The sequence below is a fragment of the Megascapheus bottae genome, chromosome 1 (genome assembly GCF_031878675.1).
Source record: "Megascapheus bottae isolate mThoBot1 chromosome 1, mThoBot2.hap1, whole genome shotgun sequence".
Classification (NCBI taxonomy): Eukaryota; Metazoa; Chordata; class Mammalia; order Rodentia; family Geomyidae; genus Megascapheus; species Megascapheus bottae.
The window spans coordinates 90,951,877-90,975,962 of record NC_143509.1 but is presented as its reverse complement, the minus strand read 5'-3'; the positions used below and the strand labels follow the sequence as shown (position 1 = coordinate 90,975,962).

Sequence of the window (24,086 nt, the reverse complement as noted above, 5' to 3'; positions counted from 1 at the left end):
GTAGACTGGCTGTCCCACTGGCCCAGAATGAAATTTATCAGGATGCCAAAAAGGATAAACCAGTTCCAATAGCAATGAGAAATCATAAACTTTCGCTTGGATAGATCTGTTCATTCAAAATTGCACATGTTAATCTCATCAGATACCTCTGAAAATTCAATTAAATCCCTATACTTTTCTAACTGAGAAGCAGATTTTGTTCTGGTAAAACAAAAACAAGCCAAAACAATTTTTTTTAAATTTTGTTTAATTTCATTAGAGGCATTATTTTTTCTGAAGGAAGTTCTAATCGGCTTGAATGATGATAAAAAATATGAATGCATACATGTATACACAACATCTATACACATTATATATCTACAAGTAAAATATAATTAAAACATGTTATATATACAAAGCAAGTATGTACAGAAATACTCTATTATCTCAAAGTGTCTACATTTTCTTTACAACTTAATGTGTATAATATCCACAATTCAATGACTTTCATCTACTTTTGTAATTCAAATGTGAATTTTTGCATTATAATTATTAATTGTAGTATCTAGTACCCAGTTTTATAAAAATGTGATCTTACCTTACTTAAAAGTACTTTACGTTTTCTACTAGTCCTAAAACACAGCATGTATAAAAGAGAAATTGTCATAACATGTATATTCATGTTTCCTCAATAAATAATCAATTTATTTATACATTTTCTGAAACCACAGAGAATTATGGTGTATTATTTTTCAAAGTTTTTTTTCAAATACTTCTTCATTACTGGAATTTAATAACAGAATTCACAACTTCTAAACTTTCAGTATTTACACTAGTGATTTTTGTGCTCTTTACCAATATATATTACAAAGAAAAATAATACAAAATAATTTTTTCTTTTTTACGTTTTCCTTCCTTCCTTCCTTCCTTCCTTCCTTCCTTCCTTCCTTCCTTCCTTCCTTCCTTCCTTCTTCCCTCCCTCCCTCCCTCTTTCTTTCTTTCTCTTTTCTTTCTTTCTCTCTCTCTTTCTCTTCTTTCTTTCTTTCTTTCTTTCTTTCTTTCTTTCTTTCTTTCTTTCTTTCTTTCTTTCTTTCTCTGTCCTCTTTGTTTTGTGGCCTTCACCACAGTTTCCCATTAATGTATTATTAAGACAATAAGGTGTTGCCACCTTGCACCCTGACAGTTTTCCAAGTTTCTACTAGTTAATCAGCTTCAAAGCTCCTTCCATATTTTCAGTCATTTGTTATGAGTATAAATGGATTTTTTTAACATCTCCTGAATTTAAGGCCATAATCACAAATTTGCATAGACCAAGGGATAAACAAAAAAAAAAACAAATTTGTTTCTCACAAGCTTCAGGCATGGGAAGACCAATATTAAGTTCCTGGGCATTTTATTTAGGTGAAGACTTTTTACTGCTTACAATGGGAAGGAGAACATCCCATTTTGGTGTCTCTTTCATGAAAGCCTATTCATGATGCCTTTACCTTCAATATTTTAGTATCTCTTGAGAACATCTCTGAAAACTATCATATTGTCCAGTATGCTGCAGCACATGATTCTGAAGAAGAGATAAGTAAGCAGTCAATAAAAAGATTCCACCTCATTCTAGTTAGAATGGCCAGGATCAAGAAATCTAATAACAACAGATGCTGCAGGGGATGTGGCCAGGAGGGATCACTACAACACTGTTGGTAGGAGTGCAAACTCATTCAACCACTATGGAAAGCAGTATGGCAGCTCCTCAAAAGACTAAACATAGAACTCCCCTGTGACTCAGCAATTCCACTACTAGGCATTTACCCAATCATCCAGAAACAAGGACATGCTAAATCCACTAGCACAACAATGTTCATTGCAGCACTATTTACCATAGCAAAGATATGGAACCAAACCAGATGTCCCTCAGTTGATGAGTGGATCAACAAGATGTGGTATTTATACACAACGGAATTCTATGCCTCTGTCAGAATGAATGACATTGCCACATTTGTAAGGAAATGGAAAGACTTAGAAAAAATCATATTAAGTGAAGTACGCCAGACTCAAAGGAACATAGGCTCAATGTTTTCCCACATTTGTCATAAACAGTAGAAACCTTGGGCTCTCCTAGCAGAGAGACAATAGAAAAAATCCTAGATACATAAGGCCATATAGAATGATGCTAAATGAAAGGACCTCCAGGATATAGAAACAAAAGCCATATAATGAGTGATTGCTCTCTTTAATATACTGTTATTTCTCATCTCTTCTGTTGTCCCTTGGTTATCTCATATTGTTACAGTATTTCTCCTGTTTATCTGATATATTGTATATATGAGTATTTGATTATTTGAAGTAGGATAGGGAAGGAGGATATTGATGTTCATGAATATTTAGCATTTTGAAATTGATAAAATTATTATTAGAGTTCACAGGGGGCAAATAGTCATAGCAAAATGCAAAGCTGAGAGATTCAGAACATTATCAGATTACACTGATTATTAAAAGGTCTGATTCTTTGAGACAAGTGAAGGTCATAAGCCATTTCTCCCTATTTTATATTCTGAATCATTTCTTTTGTCATATTTGAATTTTCAAAATTCCATGTTCAAGTAAGGAAGAATAGATATTTCCCTATAATTTTTTAAAATGGAATGAGCGAAGTCACACAGTGATACTAGAGATTTCTTAAAATGATTAGGAATCAGAATTAGTGCACAAATACAAAATTGGTCCTAATTTTGTTTATTTATATTTAATTATAAAAATTTTCTCTAATTTTCTAGAAGTCATACTGATATCATGGGGTATTTAAATCATTATTTTTCATAGCTTAAAACTTTTTACAATTAAGATACCAACACTAGTTCAAAGAAATCACATTAATTTTAATGAAATTTTGTACATATGAAGCTAACACATACTGTAGATGTTTGGGTATTTTGTACATTTTGCCCCATTCTCATTGTTTCATAATAATATCCATGATATTCCACCTAAATTCAAAATTATCATATGAATTGATGTAAATACTTGCGAAGATCTTCAAAAATTAAGCCACAAGAGGTTATGTACAAATAATTTAGGCATATATAAAATAGTAGATTAAAGTAAAATATAGATTATGCAATACTTCTTTTTTAATAAGTTTAAGTTTAAATTAACTTTTAATTTGACATAGCTTATTTCAAAATATATTAATTTTATGCAGATAGTAATTTCATGGGCATAATTTGCTTTTGGATATCTGCTTATATACCTACACAATATCACTGGAATTTCACTGGAATTCTTCCTCTATTATAAAAACCCACTAGCTCTTAAGTTTTATTACTCAAAGAATTTATGTATACATGGATTCATACAAAATTTAATGAGTACAAAAATTGCAGATGGTAGGTACCAAATACTAAATGAATGTTCAGAAGACTTTTTGGAGGATAGTCTCCTCATCAAATAGGACACAAAATCAAGATTTTTTCTAGATGCTAATATACTCATAAGAAATGATGGGGTGAAAGATGCTATCAAATATCATTAAATAAATTATGCGATCTAGTCTGTTGTGTAAATTTATAATGTTAGACATAAAAGAATTATAAAATTCTTCACTTACAAAATTCACTTGTGTTCTAAAAACCTTAATAAAATGTAAAGGATAATAAATTACTGATTATAATTGCTATTCTTTTGCAAATTTTTATTAATTTTCCCATGTAGCCAGGGAAGGAAAATGTGCAGGAAATATTCATGAAAATGTAAAGGATAATATTAACCATCAGCTTAATGGCAGTTGCAAATACAACCTATCACTGTTATGTAATTCCTTTATTTTTTTAGTAAGAAATTTGAATACTCCATGTTTCCTAGAAAGTCATAGAACATGTGCTTTATCACTAAGGCCTTCTTGTTTGATAAAACTGTTGACATTTACATTATAGTTTAATACTTAGAGATTGAGCACAATCCATTTGGTATGGCACAATATATCAAGCTATCAGTAATATGTTTTTAAACTTACAATATCAGAGTTTAACTTCATTAAAGCAATCATATTTTGGGGGGCTGGAACCTAGCCTAGCATTAAGAGTACTCGCCTAGCATGCAAGCTAGGCAATTCCTAGGTACTGCATACAAAGAAAAGGCAGGAAGTGGTGCTGTGGCTGAAATGGCAGAGAAATAGCCTTGAGCAAAAAGTGACCAAGGACAGTACTCAGGCCCTAAGTCCAAGCCCCAGGACTGGCAAAAAATATCATGTTTTGAAAAATATGTTCAAAATCAAGGAAGTTAAACAAAATTTTAAATGAATGCATATCATTTGGAACAAAATTTTTTGTGAGCTGCATGGCCATATTGCTATAGCAATATGGAAGGTGAAAAGAGGGGTCACCTTGAAGAAAGTCAGCCTGAAGGAAATAAGCAGATTGCTAAATGCAAAATCCAACAGTAATTATAATTTATACAATAAATTAACAGAATTAAGAGAATAAAAGAGAAAACTAACATCAAGTATATTCATATAACAGTAAATTTAAAATGAAAATGTCAAATATGTTTGTGAACTCACCAGCTTAAGCATTACCTATAACTTCATCAACATTAGTAATCTACTGTAGGTGAATTTATTGTAAATGGAAAGTTCATTGGTCAACACAGTATAAAGGTAATTTTTGCATGTCTTCTTGTTTGTTTGTGTGAATATTTTCATAAAGTCAGATTCATATACTTCTACAATGTGTTAATACTGACACTAGGACTCACCAATCATTACTTACTTTTACATTATTTTAAAAATAATACAATGATATAAATCTTGAGCAATAAGAATTATTGGTGCTTCTCCAAGATATAGAAACAAAAGCCACATGAGTGATTGTTGTCCTTAATGTACTATATTATCTCTCATCTCTTTTGCTGTCCCTTGGTTATCTCATATTGTTACAATATTTCACCTTGTTATCTGAAATATTTTATGTATGCTTAATTGGTTATTTGAAATTGGATAGGGAAGGGGGAAATCAAGATGAGGGGGAGAGGGAAATGGGGACCATGTCATGAGAAAGGCTATCAATGTTTGTGAAGTAATGCACCTTCTATCTGGTGAATATAATGTAACCCTTCTAATAATTACAATAAAAATACATGAAAAATAAAATAAAAGTTGGGTTCTGGTGGCTCAGGCCTATAATTCTAGATACTCAGTAGGCTGAGATCTGAGGAACATGGTTCAAAGCCAGCCCATGCACCATAGTTTGTAAGATTCTTATCTCCAGTTAATCACCAGCAAACCAAAAGTGGTGCTGTGGCTCAAAGTGGTATAGGGCTAGCCTTGAGCTGAAGAGCTGAGGCACCCAGGCTCAGAGTTCAACCCTTATAGCAGAAAAAATAAACAACAAAGAAATAAACAAGTTGAAGACCTAAATCAAGGACTTAGTGTATTAACTACACTTTTATTATCTTAAGAACTTGAAAAATAATTAAATTTAAGGAAAAACAGATTTTATATAAAGTGCCACAATAAGCTGGGCATGGTGGCTCACGCCTGTAATACTAGCGACTCAGGAGCCTGAGATCTGAGGATCGAGGTTCAAAGCCAGCCCGGGCACAAAGAATCTGAGACTTTTATTTCCAATAAACCTTTAGAAAAAAGGAAGTGTGGCTTGGCTCAAAGGTAGGATGGTAGCCTTGAGCTGAAGAGCTCAGGGACAGTGCCCAGGCTGCGTTCAAGCCCCATGACCCACAAAAATGAAGAAAGAAAGAAAGAAAGAAAGAAAGAAAGAAAGAAAGAAAGAAAGAAAGAAAGAAAGAAAGAAAGAAAGAACCACAATAAAAGAAATATTTTTCATCATTCCTAACATATTACATATAACAAAAGGCAAATATATTTGATCTTGTAATCCAAGCATTTTGAAAACAGCACCCACAAAGAAAAAGTTCTCATTTCTGTATCTTGGAATTCATTTCGCTTCGCATCATCTTGTATGGTCACATGTACATCACTATTGAGATGTTGCCATCTTCTGCTAAGACTATCCTTGATATATACTAATTACTACAAACAAGGGAAACCATGAAGCCTATGTACTCACAACACAACATGCTAGAAATGAACTTTGAAACTTGAGGGGAGAGGTGTTGGGGGGAAAGTGGAAGAAAAACAAGGAAAGGGATAATATTCAACAAGAAATGTACTCATCTTACATTTGTAACTGTAATCCTTCTATAAATTACCTGGACAATAAAATTGAGTTAATAATATACAAGCATTTTGCTCCTGAAATAAGGAAAAGTTCACAAGATCAACTGTTCATTATACTTATACTTGACAATATCTTCATCAACAGATTTTCTTATGATAGCTTCAATGATTTTCCATGATATTTAGAATGAAATGCAATTCATAAATCATCTGTAGAGCCCTTGCCTATTTCTCCGGTAATATTTCATTTAGATATTGTTTTTTTTTTCATGACACTAAAGCCAGAATAGTGTTCTTATGGATCATTGCCAAGGCCAAGTTTCATTCCTAAAATCAGCCGTCCTCATTGAGTCCTGCCCAGATTACTCCTTACAAAATCAATCACAGGTCCTAGCTCTATTCCTGTGTGTATTTACACACATACACACACACATACACACACACACACACACACACAGAGTTACATACACATATATGAATGATTATAGATATACATATAATCATTTACATATACTTGTATATATACATACATGTGTGCATAGGTGAGCACATAAAATTTTTGTAACAGATATTCAGTAGTTTATAGGAAATAATGCTATTAGTTCATGCTTCTAAAGGTCCAAGGACAATGAGCCTCTTCTAATGAAGATTTCCTTGCTTATGGGGATTCTGAAAAGTCTCTGAGGAATGAAGGCTATCAAAGAGTGAGATGATAACCATAACTCAGCTCTCATTGCTTCTGAACATAGAGAGGCCATAGGTAGCCTTTTGCCAGATTTAAACCTGATTAACTCTCAAAAGTCTCATCTCAAATTACTAGTCCAATTAAGTCTTTAATCTCTTAATTCCTCACGTGGTGATAAATTTGAACATGCATAGGTCATTCATATAGCAAAATCAAACATACAGACACAGTATATTGATGATTAATCCATATTTATAAATCAACTGCCTCAAATTACAAAGAAGACATAAAACCACCACAAAGCTGTCACTTTTTCATTAATCTATTCTGAATTTGAATATCAACACATACTAGAGATGGCACAATACTAGTTGGGTTAAGTGAGAAACACCAGATAAGTCAAGGATAAAAGACACAGAATGTCTGTGTGGAAACAAGAGATAATTTGAGTAGACAGATCATGCGCATTGTGTTTGAAATATAAAGTTCCTTCTCTGTGCCCTGGTATTTCAATAAGACACATATGCTAAGGTGGAGGCATTTGTCCTACAGTCTGAAGTAGAAGTAAATTCAAGAAAATCAATCTTTAATGTGCAATATGAGAAATACATTAACTTTACATTGATACATCTAAGTTGCCAAAAATGATCTGGCCTTATATTGTCACCAAAGGAGACTTGAGACATTCACTCATGTTAGGTGAGCCAGCAGTCACAAAGACATAGCATGAAGTTTTTGAATGCTGCTATTATTTATTTGCTTTGTTGATATAAAAAAATGAAGGTTAAAAAGTAGGAAGAATTAAGATAACCTTTAGAGGATATTACATTAATCATACTGGAGATTTTATGTATAGATACAATCATTAAAAAATAATACAGAGGGGGCTGGGAGTTTGGCCTAGTGGTAGAGTGCTTGCCTAGCATGCACAAAGGCCCGGGTTTGATTCCTCGGTACCATATACATAGAAAAAAGCTGGAAGTGGTGCTGTGGCTCAAGTGGTAGAGCTCAAGCCTCGAGAAAAGTCCAAGGACAGTGCTCAGGCCCTGAGCTCAAGCCCCATGACTGGCAAAAAAAAAATAATAATAATACAGAGAATCCAGTAGTGGTGGCTCACACCTGTAATCCCAGCTACTCAAGTTGCTGAGATCTGAGGATCATGGTTCAAAGCCAGTCCAGGAACTAAAGCACCTGAGACTCATCTCCAATTAACCACTAGAGTACCGTAAGTGGGGCTGTGAATCAAGGGTTAGGGCCATAGCCTTGAGACCATGCCTAGGCCAAGAGTTCAAGCCCCAAGAACAACAACAAAATAATAATAATAATAATTATAATATATAAGAGATGATTAACATTGTCCAAAAATAAATGCACTCGTTACCTAACATATAAGTGTAAATCCTCTGTGCATCACCTTTATAATAGCAATAAAAATTAAAAACCTATTTTATAATAAAAAGTCAATTATACAACATTCAGTTTACAGAAAAAAAATTGCATCAATTCTTTTTACACAAATTCCAAGAAAATAAGTAAATAAATTGATGATGTCATTACATTTGATCGACATGATGAAAATACTTTAAGAATTTTTTTTTGCTAGTCGTGTGCTTGAGCTCAGAGCCTGAGCTCTGTCCTTGGACTTTCTCAAGGTTAGAACTCTACCACTTGAGCCTCAGCACCACTTTCAGCTTTTTTCTATGCACATGGTACCAAGGAATTGAACACGGGTCTTTGTGCTTGCTGGGCAAGCATTCTACCACTAGGCCAAACTCCCGGCCCAACTTTAAGAATTTTTAAGAACTGTGAATTCTGTCATCTCCCTGTTGATGAAGTTTCTGTAAAGCAAATATAAAGAAAATAATTTCTTCTCATTATTCAAAAATGATGACTGTATACCAACTAATATGATCTCTTCTTCCCTTCCTCCTGATTATATATGCACAGGAAATCTCATTGATTTTATTGGGAAAAAAGCTTAAAGTCCTTGACATACACTCTAACATATAGCATGTGTGTTTATGTAATATATGAATTTATGTCTGCCTCTTGAGAAACTAGAGAAATTTCTAGGAGGCAAGTTATAATACTAGAGTTGTTATTTCCTTAATTTTCCATTAACTTGGTGCCTACATCCTTTGATCTGCACAGTTTAAATTAATTAGGTTTGCAATTATATGTAATATTCTAATTCAGCTGTTTTTCATGAGCACAATGAAAACAGCCCAAAATATGTTTGTTTGAAATGTTAACATACAGAAACCTTTCCAGTACATGCAAATTAGACTCAATTTTCTTTCACAGAAATATAGAATTAGTGTGGATTACTTTTTCCCTTCTTTCTATGCAATTCATAAGATTTTATCGCAATTGCATCTAACATAGGAAGATGATTTTTACAGTCAATTTCTCCTTTACCATATAAAATATAACCATTTAGAAAAGCTAGCCTTTTTTCTTTAGGCACATTTATGATGGAAATAGTGCAATCATAGAAAATATTTCCTGTTTAGAATTTTTTAAAAGGACTGAAACTCATTAAGATTTTTTAAATTTGTTGTGGTTTAGTGCTAACACTAAACACTGATTATTTTAAACTGTTTCTGCAGTAGTAAAAACGAATGATTTGAAAAGAGGAAAAGCCAGCTGAACTCCAATATTTTATAAACAAATTACAGTAGAAGATACATCAGAAAGTAAGCATTTTGAAACACAAAAAAGATGTTACAATAACATTTAGCAAATGGGAAATGACAAGCAATTTATTGACCTTCCTACGGAACAGCCTTTTTCTATAATGAAAAGACAATACCTCACACTGATTACTTAAAAATAAAATGTACACTCACCTCTTTACAAACTGTGCAGAAATGAACAGATCCTCTGAGATTTTTAAATATAATGAAGTTCATTGCAAAAATGTCATCATTTAAAGAAAAGCTCTTTTTTCCAGAGCCCCACTAAATAATATAGAGTGAATGAATCTCAAAAAAATTATCTTAAAGACACTGGTATTTCTCCAACTTTTGTTGATGAGGAAGAAAGTCATATGATTACAATAATTGAACAGTTCTACTATAAAAACAGAGCTTAGCTATTTCATCTTGCTTTCAAATACATATAAGGATCACCAAAGATTTCAATTTTCAATTCAGTTGACAAAAGATGAAAAAAAGTAAAAACAAAGAAAAGAACATTTATCATAAAAACATCATGGAACATAATGTCAAAGGTGAGGAATAATTTAAAAATTATTTGAAGCAAGACACAAGTAGCACTAGCCTGTAACCCTAGTTATTTGGGAGGCTGAGATCTAAAGACTGAGGTTTAAGCCAGCCTGGTCAGAGAAGCAAAGGCACTCTCATATGTCCATTAACAAAAAACAAACAACAACAAAGAAAAATCTGGAAGTAGAGCTGTGGCTTACGTAGTAAAACACTAACCACGAGGGCAAAATATCAAGGAGAGTGCTCGGGCCTAGAGGTCAAACCCTGAGACAGTCATTAAACAAAGACAAGAAAATTTGAAAGACAAGAAAATTCATTCCATACCTGGATTCAAGAACAAGAAAATGAAGGTACATTTTGTTAAGATGGATATATTCCACTGATGAAATGCAGTACAAATGATGAAAAAAAGCATATGAAAGCAAAAAAACAAAAATAAAAAAATATAAGAGACAGAGAAAGGAGACAGAACAGAAATTATGGAATATTAAATAGGAAAGCCAAAATGGAATCAAGATGATAATATAGATTTATGTTTACTACCACAGAAAATATACACATATCAAAGAGTACATTTTTATACCTCATCTAAATTTGTTCAGTGTTTATCTCATTAAAAGCAATGCTAAAAAAGATACTTTTGAGGGGCCAAGAGTGTGGCCTAGTGGTAGAGTGCTTGCCTAGCATGAATGAAGACCCAGGTTCGATTCCTCACACCACATACACAGAAAAACAGCTGGAAGTGCTGCTGTGGCTCAAGTGGTAGAGTACTAGCCTTGAGAAAAACCCAAGGACAGTGTCCAGGCCTTGAGTTCAAACTCAGGTCTGGCAAAAAAAAAAAAAAAGAAAAAGATACTTTTGAAACATTCCTATGTTTGTTCCATAAGGCATCAGATTTTTTCAATTATCATTTGAATTTTGTAATTTTGTAAGTGAATTTCGACCACAAAATAATCTTGAAGTATTTGCTAAAAATAAGAATACTCTAAATTTAGGCTGGGAGTGTGGTCTAGTGTTAGAGTGCTTTCCTAACATGCAAGAAGCCCTGGGTTTGATTTCTTGGTATCACATACACAGAAAAAGCCAGAAGTAGATTTGTGGCTCAAGTGGTAGAGGGCTAACCATGAGCCTCAGAACTGGACAAAAAAAATATTTTAAAAGAATACTTTAAATTCCCCCTAAGATTAAAACACTTTTATAAAATTGATATTAACTTTTCCTTTGAGGTTCAATCATATTTTATTGCTTATATTAAATTGAATTTTGTGACAAAATATTTGGCGTTATGCACAACTTTGTGACATGTCTATAACTTGAATCACAGTTGACAAACTAAATGCAATAATAGTAAAATCAGCACAAGTGGATAAAATTGTTAATACTGCAATTGCATCCTTCAAAGTCATGACTAAAACTTTAGTGAAACATCGTTATCCTCTTCCTCTTTTTTTCCATATATTTTTTAATTGTAAGTAATAGAAGGGTTACATTATATTCACCAGTAGAAGGTGCATTACTTCACAAACATTGATAGCCTTTCTCATGACATGGTCCCCATTTCCCTCCCCGCCTCATCTTGATTTCCCCCTTCCCTATCCAATTTCAAATAACCAATTAAGCATATATAAAGTATATTAGATAACAAGGTGAAATATTATAACAATATGAGATAACCAAGGGACAGCAAAAGAGATGAGAGATAACATAGTACATTAAGGACAACAATCACTCATTATATGGCTTACGTTTCTATATCCTGGAAGTCCTTACATTTAGCATCATTCTATATGGCCTTATGTATCTATGTTTTGTTCTACTGTAAATCTCTGATAGGAGAGCGCAAGGTTTCTACTGATTAAGACAAATGAGGGAAAACATTGAGCCTATGTTCCTTTGAGTCTGGCTTATTTCAGAAATCAGTGAGGGGATGGAAAGTGGGAAAAAAACGAGGGAGGTGTAACAATGTTCAACAAGAAATGTACTCCCTACCTTATGAATGTAGCTAACCTCTCCCTACATCACCTTGAAAATAAAATTAAATTATTAAAGAAGAAATAAAAAGTTTAGTGAAACAATGTCTTATAAGAACTGAAAATTTTGCTGAGTATTTATTTTCAAATCGTGGTTGATTACGAGTTCTTTCATTTAGAGAAAATGGTGAAAATGTTAAAAGTTTCCAGTGAAACTTCTATTTAAAAATTGATGGTATTTTTTATATAAAGATTATCTCTCATGTTTAGGGAGAATGTGGCATTAAGCCATACATTTAGTAATTTTGTAGAGACTAAAATGACCTCTGTGTGATCTCAGGTGGCTAAAATTTTTACAACCAGAAGAAACAGATTATGCTATTTTGGAGAACTGTCTCATTCTCTGTTAAGAATAAGGTCAAAGTGAAGTAGCTGAAATATTCAAGGACATTTTCACTTGTGTTTTCATACTCATATCTAACCTTATTTCTCAATAATGTTTCTAGTCCACGAGTATAATTGTGTTCACCATAGAGCTTTTAAACTGAAATAACCAAGAAAGTCACCAAAGGATTGATTCTACATTATTTAAAGCTGCATATATCTAAAGATAGGTCTTTGGATTTTTCATTGAAACATTTGCCTAGAAAGCTGAGAACTACAGGTATAATATAAACATTGCATTTTCAACTATGTATTTAAATGAAGATAGTAGCACACAGAAAAAGAGGAATCTCTACACTAAAAATGATATAAAGGAAATACTTAGGCTAGCATTTATCAGGCAAATAAAGGCTTTGTCTAATTACAGTATGTCACAGAAAACAACATTGGTGTTCAGACATTTAGAACTTTCACACTGAGTCTTGATAAAGAAGATTGAATAATTTCCCAGTGAAATAATTTCTTTCTGAGAAAGAAAAGAAAATACTAGAAAGTATAAAGCACAAAGTGGACTGCTGGTGAGAGTAATCCATCTACCCAGGCCTTCAACCAAACACTGGTTTGACAGATCAAATAAAAACCGCAATAAAGTAGTATAAACGTGATTGCAAAGTTCAAGAATTTCCCAAATCCAAAAGTAAAGTTAAGATACTCTGGTTCCTCTGTATTTCTAGCCCTCAAGGAAAATTTCTAGGAGCAAAGAAACTTTGTGTGCATGGTAGTACACTCAAAACTCCAACTTAGCCAGGTGCTTACCTGTAATCCTAGCTATTCAGGAGGCTGAGATCTGAGGATCAAGGTTCAAAGCCAACCTGAGCACAAACGGACCTGAGACTTATCTCCAATTGTCCTCTAGAGAATGGAAAGTGAGGCTTGACTCAAGGGTAGGGCTGTAGCCTTAGCTGAAGAGCTCAGGGACAGTGCCCGGAAGCCCCATAACCTGCCCCCCCCCACAAAAATTCAACCTTTACTATAATGTCAGTAAATAGGGAAAAGCATAGAATATAGTATAAATCTAAAAAGTATCAGATATATTAACCAATAATCCATTATGAAATTCCATTGGCACAAAACAACCAGTTCAGTAATCCAGTAATGCTCGCAGTAATAATGTGAGCATCTGTAATTTCAGATACTTCAACAAAAACAAAAGCCAAGTTTGAATATAGTTGAAACACATAATTATAAAGAGACAACATAAAATGCAAAATGTATAAAGTTTCAAGAAACATAGGAGAGAATAAAAGGAAAATTATATACAAATATGGTCAACATTTTAAGATATTAACAGAATTAACAAATCTAAGTGAAAACAAAAGGAATGACCAATATTGAAATATAAATGAATAAATTACCAGTCTCAGAAGAGGAATCAAAAGGAAGACAAAATCCAGCCACTATGGAAATCAATAAAACCATAGATGCTCCTCAAGAAAGTAAAAATAAAATCAATATATAATCCTGTTATTCTAAATCTATAACCTAAGCATATATGCAAAGGAATTTAACACAATGCATGATCTAAATACCAACACAAATGTTTATATCAGCACTATTCACAACAGATAAACTATAGAATCAGGACTGCTTAAGTAGATAAATAAAATGTGAAATAAATGCAGTTTTTTAAGCCATAAAATAATTATGTTGACTGTCAAAGAAAATTTGTGGAGATCATGAGCAGGGTCAATAATACAAATGAGAATGAGAAAGATAAATTCTCATTCTTCTCTCTCATATGCAGAATCTAGACTTTAACAATATCAAATTTAAAAGATCAATATTACTGTCATAGAAAAATGAAGAGGATTGAAATCTTGATGAAGGAGGCTAAAAAAGAGAGTAATAAGTTGTGATTGTAACTCTAGTATTTTAAACATACTTATGAAATTAAAATGATTATGGCTTTTAAACATTGTTTAAAAGAACAGGAAGAGGGTATGAAAAAGAAATACAGAGGATAATTTATCAAAGTATATGATGTATGTGTATATGAAAATATAATAAATCTTGTGTGTCATTTATTTTTACATGTGAAAGAGAACCATAGCACCAAGGAAAAGAAAGGCAGTATTTGCTCCAGCACCAAGAGAATATGTGCTTCATGCTGTGTAATGGGGTCAGAGAAGACAGAAATGCTGAATTAAACCTAAATTTTGTTCTATGATTGGTCAATCAGAACATTTACATTTAATGTGACAGCTCAGTTACATGACCATATCCTAAAATACTTTTTAATGTATTTATTAATTATCTATGAAAGTAGGTGTAACAATAACACAGAAAAGCAAGCCTTTACACAAAAATTTTTTTCTACTGTAAGAAATACTCAGCCACAGGACAAGGAGAATTTTGCTTTCACTGTCAACTTTAAGAGCTGTTGGTCTGAGACCATGAATCACTGCACTCATGAAAATGCCTTTGATTATAGTCTGTGCTCCTCAAGCAAACTTTCTAAAAGAATACAACTTCGAGGGCATTATTAAACTTAACATTTGTATCAGAGATGGACACTCAGCACGTAGATCATTTGTAGGCATCTTGCTTAACACATACAAGTCCGTAGATTATATCCTCAGCATCTTAGAAGACACAAGTGATCAGAAAATAAATAATAGAAATCTTTCCACCCTTTAATTGAAGTATTCTTAAGGGGCAATATGTCTTCACAAGCCTAAGGCAGTGAATGAAAAAAAAACATGAAGCAAAACAAGGCGGTAATCACAGTGGTTTAACAACTGTGATGTGAATGAAACATATGGATACATTGTTGACTTACTTTGAACTCCATGGGAGGGTACTATTTTCCAAGTTTCTGATGCCACTTCTTTGACATCTACTTGATAGTGATGAATCGGCACACCGCCATGGGAGTCTGGCTTGTTGAAAGATACCTTGGCCGTGGTCTGTGACAGCTCTATTACCTTCACACCGTGGGGACTGGATGGCACGTCTACAAATTTAAAAGCATACAGGAAACATCACATAGATAATGCAGACTGCCATTTTGAAGACTTGTGGCTTGAGGGAAATTGGAAAAAAAAAAAAGGAAAAAATTGGTTTCCTTTCATACCTGAGTGAGCTTTGTAAATCTCAAGAAAGTATGTACCACTGAATTCCTATTAGCACATCCAATCACACTAAATACTAAATGCTACTCTAAATATTAACTTGTTGAGGTAATATTTTGCTTTTCCATTTTCTATATAGCCCACACTATCTTACTGAGGTCAAGTAAAATAAGCTTTTGTGTGTGTGTGTGTGTGTGTGTGTGTGTGTGTGTGTGTGTACATACGTATGTGCACACATGCACAGTTTTGCATGTAGGCATGGGATCAAAAAAGAGAAAATCAAACAAGATGGAGAAATAAGGAAGGTTGTAGCATTGGATAAAGCATGTCAGGAGGATTATTTATGTAATCCTAGATATTTTGGGGACTGACTGTGAGAGAATCCCAGCTCAAGGCAAGTTTGGACAGAAAAGTTTGAGAACCTTTATAGGCACATACCTGGGAGAATAACCTTGGCAGGCTAAACTCAACAAGTATAGGGAAGCATGCCTGAGTTTCAAGAAATGGTAGGAGGCTCAATATCTTTGCGGATATGATTTTAAGAAATGATGCTTATAGAAATGAACTCCAAGAGATGGGGAAAATAGCCGTTTTATCATACTGTTTGTAGTATGTTTTTTCTTTTTTTGTTCCCTTTTGGGTTATTCTCTTTTGTCACGAATTTTGATTTCTGTTCCCTTTGTCTCGTATGTAAGTTTATCTGTTCTGGGAGGAGAGGGGGAAACAACAGGACATAGGAGAACCAATTCAGCCGCAATACTCACTAGACACTAGAACTTTACAACTTAGAGGTCTGGTGGTGTGGGGGTCAATAACAGAAAAAGTGAGGAAATGCAGAAGTGGGGTAACACTTCCAAAGGACATGCAGTGAAGCCCATTGGATGCCCTGGACAGTGATGAAAGTAACCTATGCAACTCATGGGCAGAGATGAAAGGAATCAAGGGGAGAGAAGGAAGGAACAGAAGGAAGGAAATGTATTACCACCTGGCATATGTAAAGGTAATCCTGATGTATATAATGTCTAAAACACCAATAAAATAATTTTAAAAAGAATAAAATAAAATAAAACCTATAGTGGTGATATAAATAAAAGAAAATGGTATGCAGGAGGAGAACCAACATGCAAAGATTCAAGGACTTTTGAGCTACCATAATTTCACCATCTCAGATAAATGCATTCAAAAAGGTTAAAAATGATCTCATTACCTGAAATGAAACACCTCTGTATATATTTATAATAAAATGTGAACATAAAGATAACAATACTTTAAAATATCTGGGAAACACAGCTGGAGAAATGGCTCAACAATACCTTTGCATACTAAGTAAACACACAAGATCCTGCATTGAAAACTAACAATATCATAAAAAAGAATAAATAAATTTTATTTACTCACTAATGCTGACAGTTTTGAAATATATTTTCTTTTCATTACATTTATCTGTATAAATTTGGGGTTCTAGTAAGCTTACAGAAAGTGCTAATATTCGGAAACTAAATATATTACAACTTATTGATTATTTATATTTCACTTACATTTAGTTAAAATACTGAATTCTAAATCCTTTGGGAAAAATAAATACAAAATCTTACTTGAGTTGTTTATTGTACATGTTGATTAAATTGCCTTATCCCAAGTAAGAAGAGACAGGTTTGGTGGAAATTCATTTTAATTTCTAGCATGTTTATAAATAATTGTTTCTTAGGCAAAAAAAGTAGGAGAGTAAAATGTGAAACAGGACATCTCAAAGAGAAATTTTTTAAATCCACATTTAAAAAATTGGAAGAATTCATGTAAGAGTAAATATTAAGAAGTATTCGCTTTATTAATTCCTTCTCTTTCTATATAGTATATAGTATAATTTTTCACATTAGAAGAGGAAACAAGCTTTGTTCCTTTTAAGAGATGCATTTATATATTTGTGTACACATATGTGTGTGTGTGTGTGTGTGTGTGTGTGTATCAATTAAACATTCCCATAAACTCACATGGCAATGAAAAATCAAATGGCCTCTGTTTTGTAGACTTGGAAAAAGGGTTTTGTATGTACCACAATATATTCCTGGGCAAAATTCCAAGAAGGCAGTTTATGGCCTTTTGGATATAAACATTGTAAGTGCTACAGCAGTGTATATATTTCAACTCTAATTACTAACTATAAATTATACAGAGATGTTATGAAACAAGTAGTGTCTTAAGATGAAACCTCAAAAATAAATGTGCAGAATAATGATACCTCCAAAAGTTATACTGCAGAAATCTTTTTTTAAATTAACTTTAAAAAGTTTTACAAAGCAGGTGCCATATAACAAAGCAGTTTCTTAATACAATAGATCTTGATCAGTGTTCCCTCTTTAATGTTCTCTTCCATCCCTGCCAACATAACTCTTCTCTGACTTTGCTAATTTTGTGGGATATACATTCAGAAATCTGAACAATAAATATAAATACTAAGTCTGTTAAGTAATATTTTAAGTAATCATGTATAAATAGGGTCACTTTTCAAAGTTTTAAAATATCTATGTCATATTACTTGACATTTTTTCTATAGGTTTGATCCAAAACGTTGTTATAAAACAAACAAAAATGAATTTTATGTAATAAGTCTGAAAACCTTTTGTGCACAAAAATAATGGAATATATTCTATAAATCCAGCGCCTTGGTAACTGCAATCTTCTGTAATAAGAAAGGCACAATTTCCTTAATGGCAAAATAACTACGTAAGCATATCTCAAAAAAGAAAAATAGGCAACACATCTAGAAAATGCTTTATACAACTAATCAGCATAGACATTCAAATCAAAGCTACAATGAGCTATCTTACTCTATTAATGCAAATACCAAAAATACCACATTTACATTAGCAAACATATAATTTTATCCTGTTAAATAAAATATTCACAAATATATTTGTATACACACAGATACATGAGCATCTATCTGCATATATTTATACATGTATGTATAATCTCATTTATGTATACAAATGTGTATATAATTAGTCAAAGTTCACTAAATAGTATATTACTTCATATAGTTATCATTCAAAATATTTGAGTTAACAGAAACTACTCTACATTTTTCAGAAATAAAATATATCATCATTGATTACTCTGATTTAATATATACATGAAATTTATTCTTCACATCTATGTAAAATCATGTATCTTGTGGCTTAACATTTTCCTGTCTCTCTCTATGCATAAGAAATAATCATCAAAATATTTACTTTTGCAAGATAAAATATTTTTGCTTCACCTAAGAATGAGCAGGAGGAATTTTTCTTCTATGTCTGGCTTATTTCATTGAACATAAATCCATAGGTAAATCCACATTAGCACAATCAGGTTTCATCTTTGTGTTACACATGAAATGCACTCCATGTTTTTTTATGCCATGCTTTCCCTGACCTATACATCTGTTAGTGGGCATGCCAGTATGACAGTACTGCCACAAACACAGGAGCATAGATATCTCTTCACCATGTTTCCCTAAGTTTCCCTGGCATATACACTCAGTTGTTTCTCATATCTTGTGCTAAAAGTTGTTCATCTACATGAATATATGTATATATATTACATCATATATGCATACAATATGATTGTGACTGTGAGACTGATTTTGAGTAGAGAAATTAAGAAACTGACAAAGGGTGAATAGTATTGAAATACTTTGTGTCCACCTAGAAACATGGCATAATAAAATTCACAGAAACCTTATAAATAGTAGAAGGGTAAGGAATCTTCTTTACAAAAATGGAGAAATTGATAGGATTTATTTGAGTAAATTATAATTCATACATGTATGAAATACCTCAGGGAAGAGTTACTATAACTAATACCAAATAAACAGATTAACAGGATCTTCTGGGATTAGGTCCCACTAAGAAAGGAGGAAGATGAACAGATAGAATGAACGAGGGTAAATATTATTGAAGAACTTCTCATTTATATATAAAAGCAGAACAATGTAATTTATTTGAATATATTATGGATGATGGGTAAAGAAGAGTGCTAAAAGGGAGTGGATTTTAGAAGGGCATTGTTCACCTATAGGGAAATAGTTCAAAATTTTACCTTTTATACCAAGACACACACTAATAAAGTGCAATAAAAATAAACGATTTTCCATGAGGGAATTTAGAGAATTTTGGCTTTCAATTCAGTTAAAGAGAATGAATTTCAAAGTGGACTCAATTTAGCTGGCTTCTAGCTCAGGTTCATCTGGGTAGGATCAGGAGACTGACTCTTATTAATATCATATCTATAGAATTCTGTTCAATTGATAAAGTTTAACCAGTAAGTATATATCTGTTCTCAACAGTAACTTGTATAAAGCTTGTTCATGTCTAGGGTCGACATCGAGATGTCAGTTTCATAATATTTGTGAATTAAATCAATCTCAGAAAGAAAACTCAGCTATTGGATTTGACAAGATCTTAGTAGGTTAAAAAGATGAGTCAAAACTGACAAATTGAGATATAACAGAGCGAAGTATGGAGTTCTGAACTAAGGTTAGAAAAATCAATTGTGAAACACAAAATGGAAAGCCAAGTGGGACTACATAAGTAGAACAAGCCACCAAATGATTTTAAAAAGTAATAAAATTAAATGATTTAATAGAGTCCCAAATATGCAGTAATTATTTTCCATTTTACTGTACAATGATTCATGATATCTGGATATATTTATCATAACTAAAGATATATAGGCTCACTGTCATTTTCCACAAAAGGAAAGCGATCACTATTAACTATATTTTAGTTGAAATAACAACTGTTATTTTATCTTTTGGAGAACTTATCATTTGTTTGGCACTTGCAATGTTTTAATTCCAACTGTTCTTACAGCAGCCTGCTTAGGTAGACAACGAGGTTATATTCTGGGGAGCAAGACCCAGCTCCCTCTACCACAGCTGTGGTATCTGATCACCACTTACAAGATGGCCTAAAACTGACCAGGTATAAAAAATTTTACTATTGGGCCAGGCTTGTAGCCTAGTGGTAGAGTGCTTGCCTAGCACGCATGGGGTCCTAAGTTCAATTCTTTGGTACCAGAAGCAGTCATGTAGTAGAGCTCTATCATTGAGAAAGCTCAAGAACAGGATTCAAACCCACAGACTGGCAAAAAAAAAATACTATTTTATAAGAACTTTATACCATATATAAAGAACTGTTACTATCATTAAGAAAACAAACAGAAGACCAGTATTTTAAGAATTATAAGAACAGATCAACCACTAGAGTTGAAATAAAGAAGCTTAAGTATTAAAAATAAATAACAGGGCTGGGAGTTTGGCCTAGTGGTAGAGTGCCTGCCTAGCATGCATGAAAACCCGGGTTTGATTGCTTGGTACCACATACTTAGAAAAAGCCAGAAGTGGTGCTGAGGCTCAAGTGGTAGAGTTCTAGCCTTGAGAAAAATCCAAGGACAGTCCTCAGGCCCTGAGCTCAAGCTCTGGACTGGCAAAAATAAATAAATAAATAAATAAATAAATAACAATATTTGATAATAAAATTTAAAAATAAAAAATATTAACAATTTCTTTCTTATAATCATGGTATTCTTTGAAATTCAGTAATAAAATATTATACTTTCCACACTTCTTGTACTAAAAAGTTCTTTCACCATATAAAAACAAATTCATGCTTTCTGTATTATTTTCCCCCATAGAAAACTTAATCATAGAAAAATGTAATACAATATACAATGGAGTACTGCTAGTAACACAATTATAAATTCATATATTGATAATGTATCTAATTATTTGTAGAAGATTTATGACCTATACAAGAAAAATTGCCTAATTTCTTAACAAGTTCAATTAATTCAATAATGAATGCCCACCAACAATTACAAATGGTATTACAATTTATTAAATTTTAATTTGATGTAACTTGGCACTTTTCATTTTCCTAATACTTAATTGAATATTATAGTGGTTTATTCACATTACTAATTACAGAAAGTGTATTTCTCAAGCATTTCATTAAACGTAATTTTCTAATGACTTCATGACAGGCAATAAATGTTACCTAGTTTCTTTCTTTCATCTCATATTTTCTCTTTTCACTTTAATCTCTTCACCTTTTAATATTTTCTCACTACCCAGTCTCTCATTTCCTCCAAAGAGTGTCTTTTTCCTTTCTCTCACAATATAGAAAATTACCTGATTTTTCTCACAAAGTGCTTGAATTAATGAAAAACAGATAATCTAAGTTTCATAGTAATGTGAATATTTTGAGCTTGTGAAAATTTTAAGTATAAAAAAATAATCCTTTGTCGGGAATTTGGCCTAGTGGTAGAGTGCTTGCCTAGCATGCACAAAGACCCAGGTTCAATTCCTTGGTACCACATACATAGAGAAAGGTGGAAGTGGGGCTATGGCTCAAGTAGTAGAGCTCTAGCTTTGAGAAAGTCAAAGGACAGTGCTCAGGCCCTGAGTTCAAGCCCTAGTACTGGCAAAAAAAAATCCTTCATGAAATTTTTTGACTAAAGACATAATTGACAAGATATATAGTTAAAAATAAAATGATCATCTTTCCAAAACTAACATAAAATTAAAGTTACATTAAGTACTGTTAAAAATGATCAAATAAGCTGGTCTTAGTGACTCAGGTCTATAATCCTAGCTGAGATCTCAGGATCAGGATTCAAAGCCAGCTCAGGCACTAAAGTTCATGAGACTCTTTATCTCCAATTAACCACTAGAAAACTGGAAGTGGGGTTGTGGCACAATTTTAAATCTCATTTGATAACAGAACTATTTCACGAGGTCTTGACACTTACCAGCTAAAGCAAGAAAATATTCCTGAAATCTTGTTCCTATACGGTTAGTGGCTGTGCAGTTATATTGTCCAAAGTCATTGTCAGATGTAGGCGCAATCTAAAACAAACATTAAAAAAGTCAAAGTTTAGGTAAGATTCAAAAGGCTTTAGTATGCCTGATGTTTACAAATAGGATCAATTATTCACCAAAGAATTACTATCCATAATCTTTTGCTTTGTCAAATAGAAATTGAAACTACACAAAACTTCATGCCATATATTACTAGGTTTATTTCACTGTAATAGTTTTGGTATTACTGACTAGAAAAATATATACTCTGTAAATTACAGAAATAACATATATGTATATATTTACATCCATTTATACATAATCAAGAGATGATTATAGGTCAATAGGTAGATGACAGATAGATGATTGATAGAATCATTCTTGGATAAATACATAGATTTTTGGCTGCTTGAAAGAATGGAAGTGAAATTGAAGCCAGGAAGCTAGTATTAAAAGTAATGCTAACACACACACACACACACACACACACACACACACACACACACACATTAGCTTCAGATCTGATTAAAGTTCAGTACAGGCATAAACAAGTGTGATTTACCTCTAGTTCTTGAGTTTGTAAATATAAAATAATAGCAAAAGATTAGAAGTAGTTCTAAAATGTTTTCAACAAGCTATTTTGCAAGAAAATATTACATTTGTGCAAATCTACTCAGACAAAAAATGTTTCATATCTATCAATGGCATCGTACCTTCATTTTCATTTGACTCCTATCATTCTCTTTCAGTGTCAGTGGAATATAACTGACCTCAATCTTTATGTATTTGAAATCTTTAATTAAGTTAACCTTTCGGGATTGTCTTGGTGAATAGTGGGAGCAAGCCCATGATTCTAATGTGCAGGAATTCTGAAGTACCAATTCTGAAGAGAGATTTGATGACAGTAATAGATGTAATTCTCAATTCCAGTAACTATTTTTAAGAGAGTTGCACCTAATTCAAAGCTATCCCAAAAGAGAGAAAAATGATTTTGTAGTAATGGGAGGTTATTAGCAAAGGGAGCAATTTTGAGGTCCATTGAAGATGGTAATGCTGACCCAGTATAAAAAAGCTTTGTCATTCACTTTTTAGTCTGCTGTCCATCTGATAACTGAACATAAGATTAAAGCTTGAACATCTACAGCTCTTATTTATGTGCATCTGAGTGATTCAAAAAATCATTTTACAACCAGTTTTTGATAAGCAGTATTAATTTAACTCTGAAGATAATTTTTACTAACAAGGAAGATCTAACTATATACATACATATATTTATAAATACAAATATTAAGTTACAAATAAAGATATCTATTCTAACATTTATAAACATGTTATATATACATATATATAGGGTTTTGTGATTAATTGGATATAAGAATCTTTCAAACATTTCCTGCCCAGGCTGGAGCCACAATTCTCAGACCTCAGCTTTCAGAGTAGCAGGGATTACAGGAGTGAACCACCTGCACTCAGCAATGATATTTGATTTTGTTCTTCAGACCTATGAGAAAGGATTCAACTATCCCAACACAAAGAACATATTTATTGAATCAATAAATGCAGGGGCAGGATTTCCAGAAAAAAATTCTATTCTGCAAAATTTCTAACCTTAAACATTTTCATTGGAGTCATTGTCAAATGACTGAGTTCTCTTTACCCCACTGGAAATTCAAGCATCAACAGGGAAA

At 32.7% G+C, this 24,086-nt stretch overlaps 1 protein-coding gene across 2 annotated transcripts in view; it reads right to left on the bottom strand.

Annotated features, from left to right (window-relative positions):
- The window catches only part of Ncam2 (neural cell adhesion molecule 2), a 329,220-nt gene that overhangs the window by 51,159 nt on the left and 253,975 nt on the right, over positions 1 to 24,086 (bottom strand). For both annotated transcript variants that reach the window (XM_090348116.1, XM_090348127.1), the window contains exons 11-12: positions 22,350 to 22,446; positions 15,266 to 15,439 (exon numbers count right to left, since the gene is read on the bottom strand). In XM_090348116.1, the coding sequence (XP_090204242.1) occupies positions 15,266 to 15,439; positions 22,350 to 22,446 (271 nt within the window). The remainder of the gene's footprint in view (positions 1 to 15,265; positions 15,440 to 22,349; positions 22,447 to 24,086) is intronic.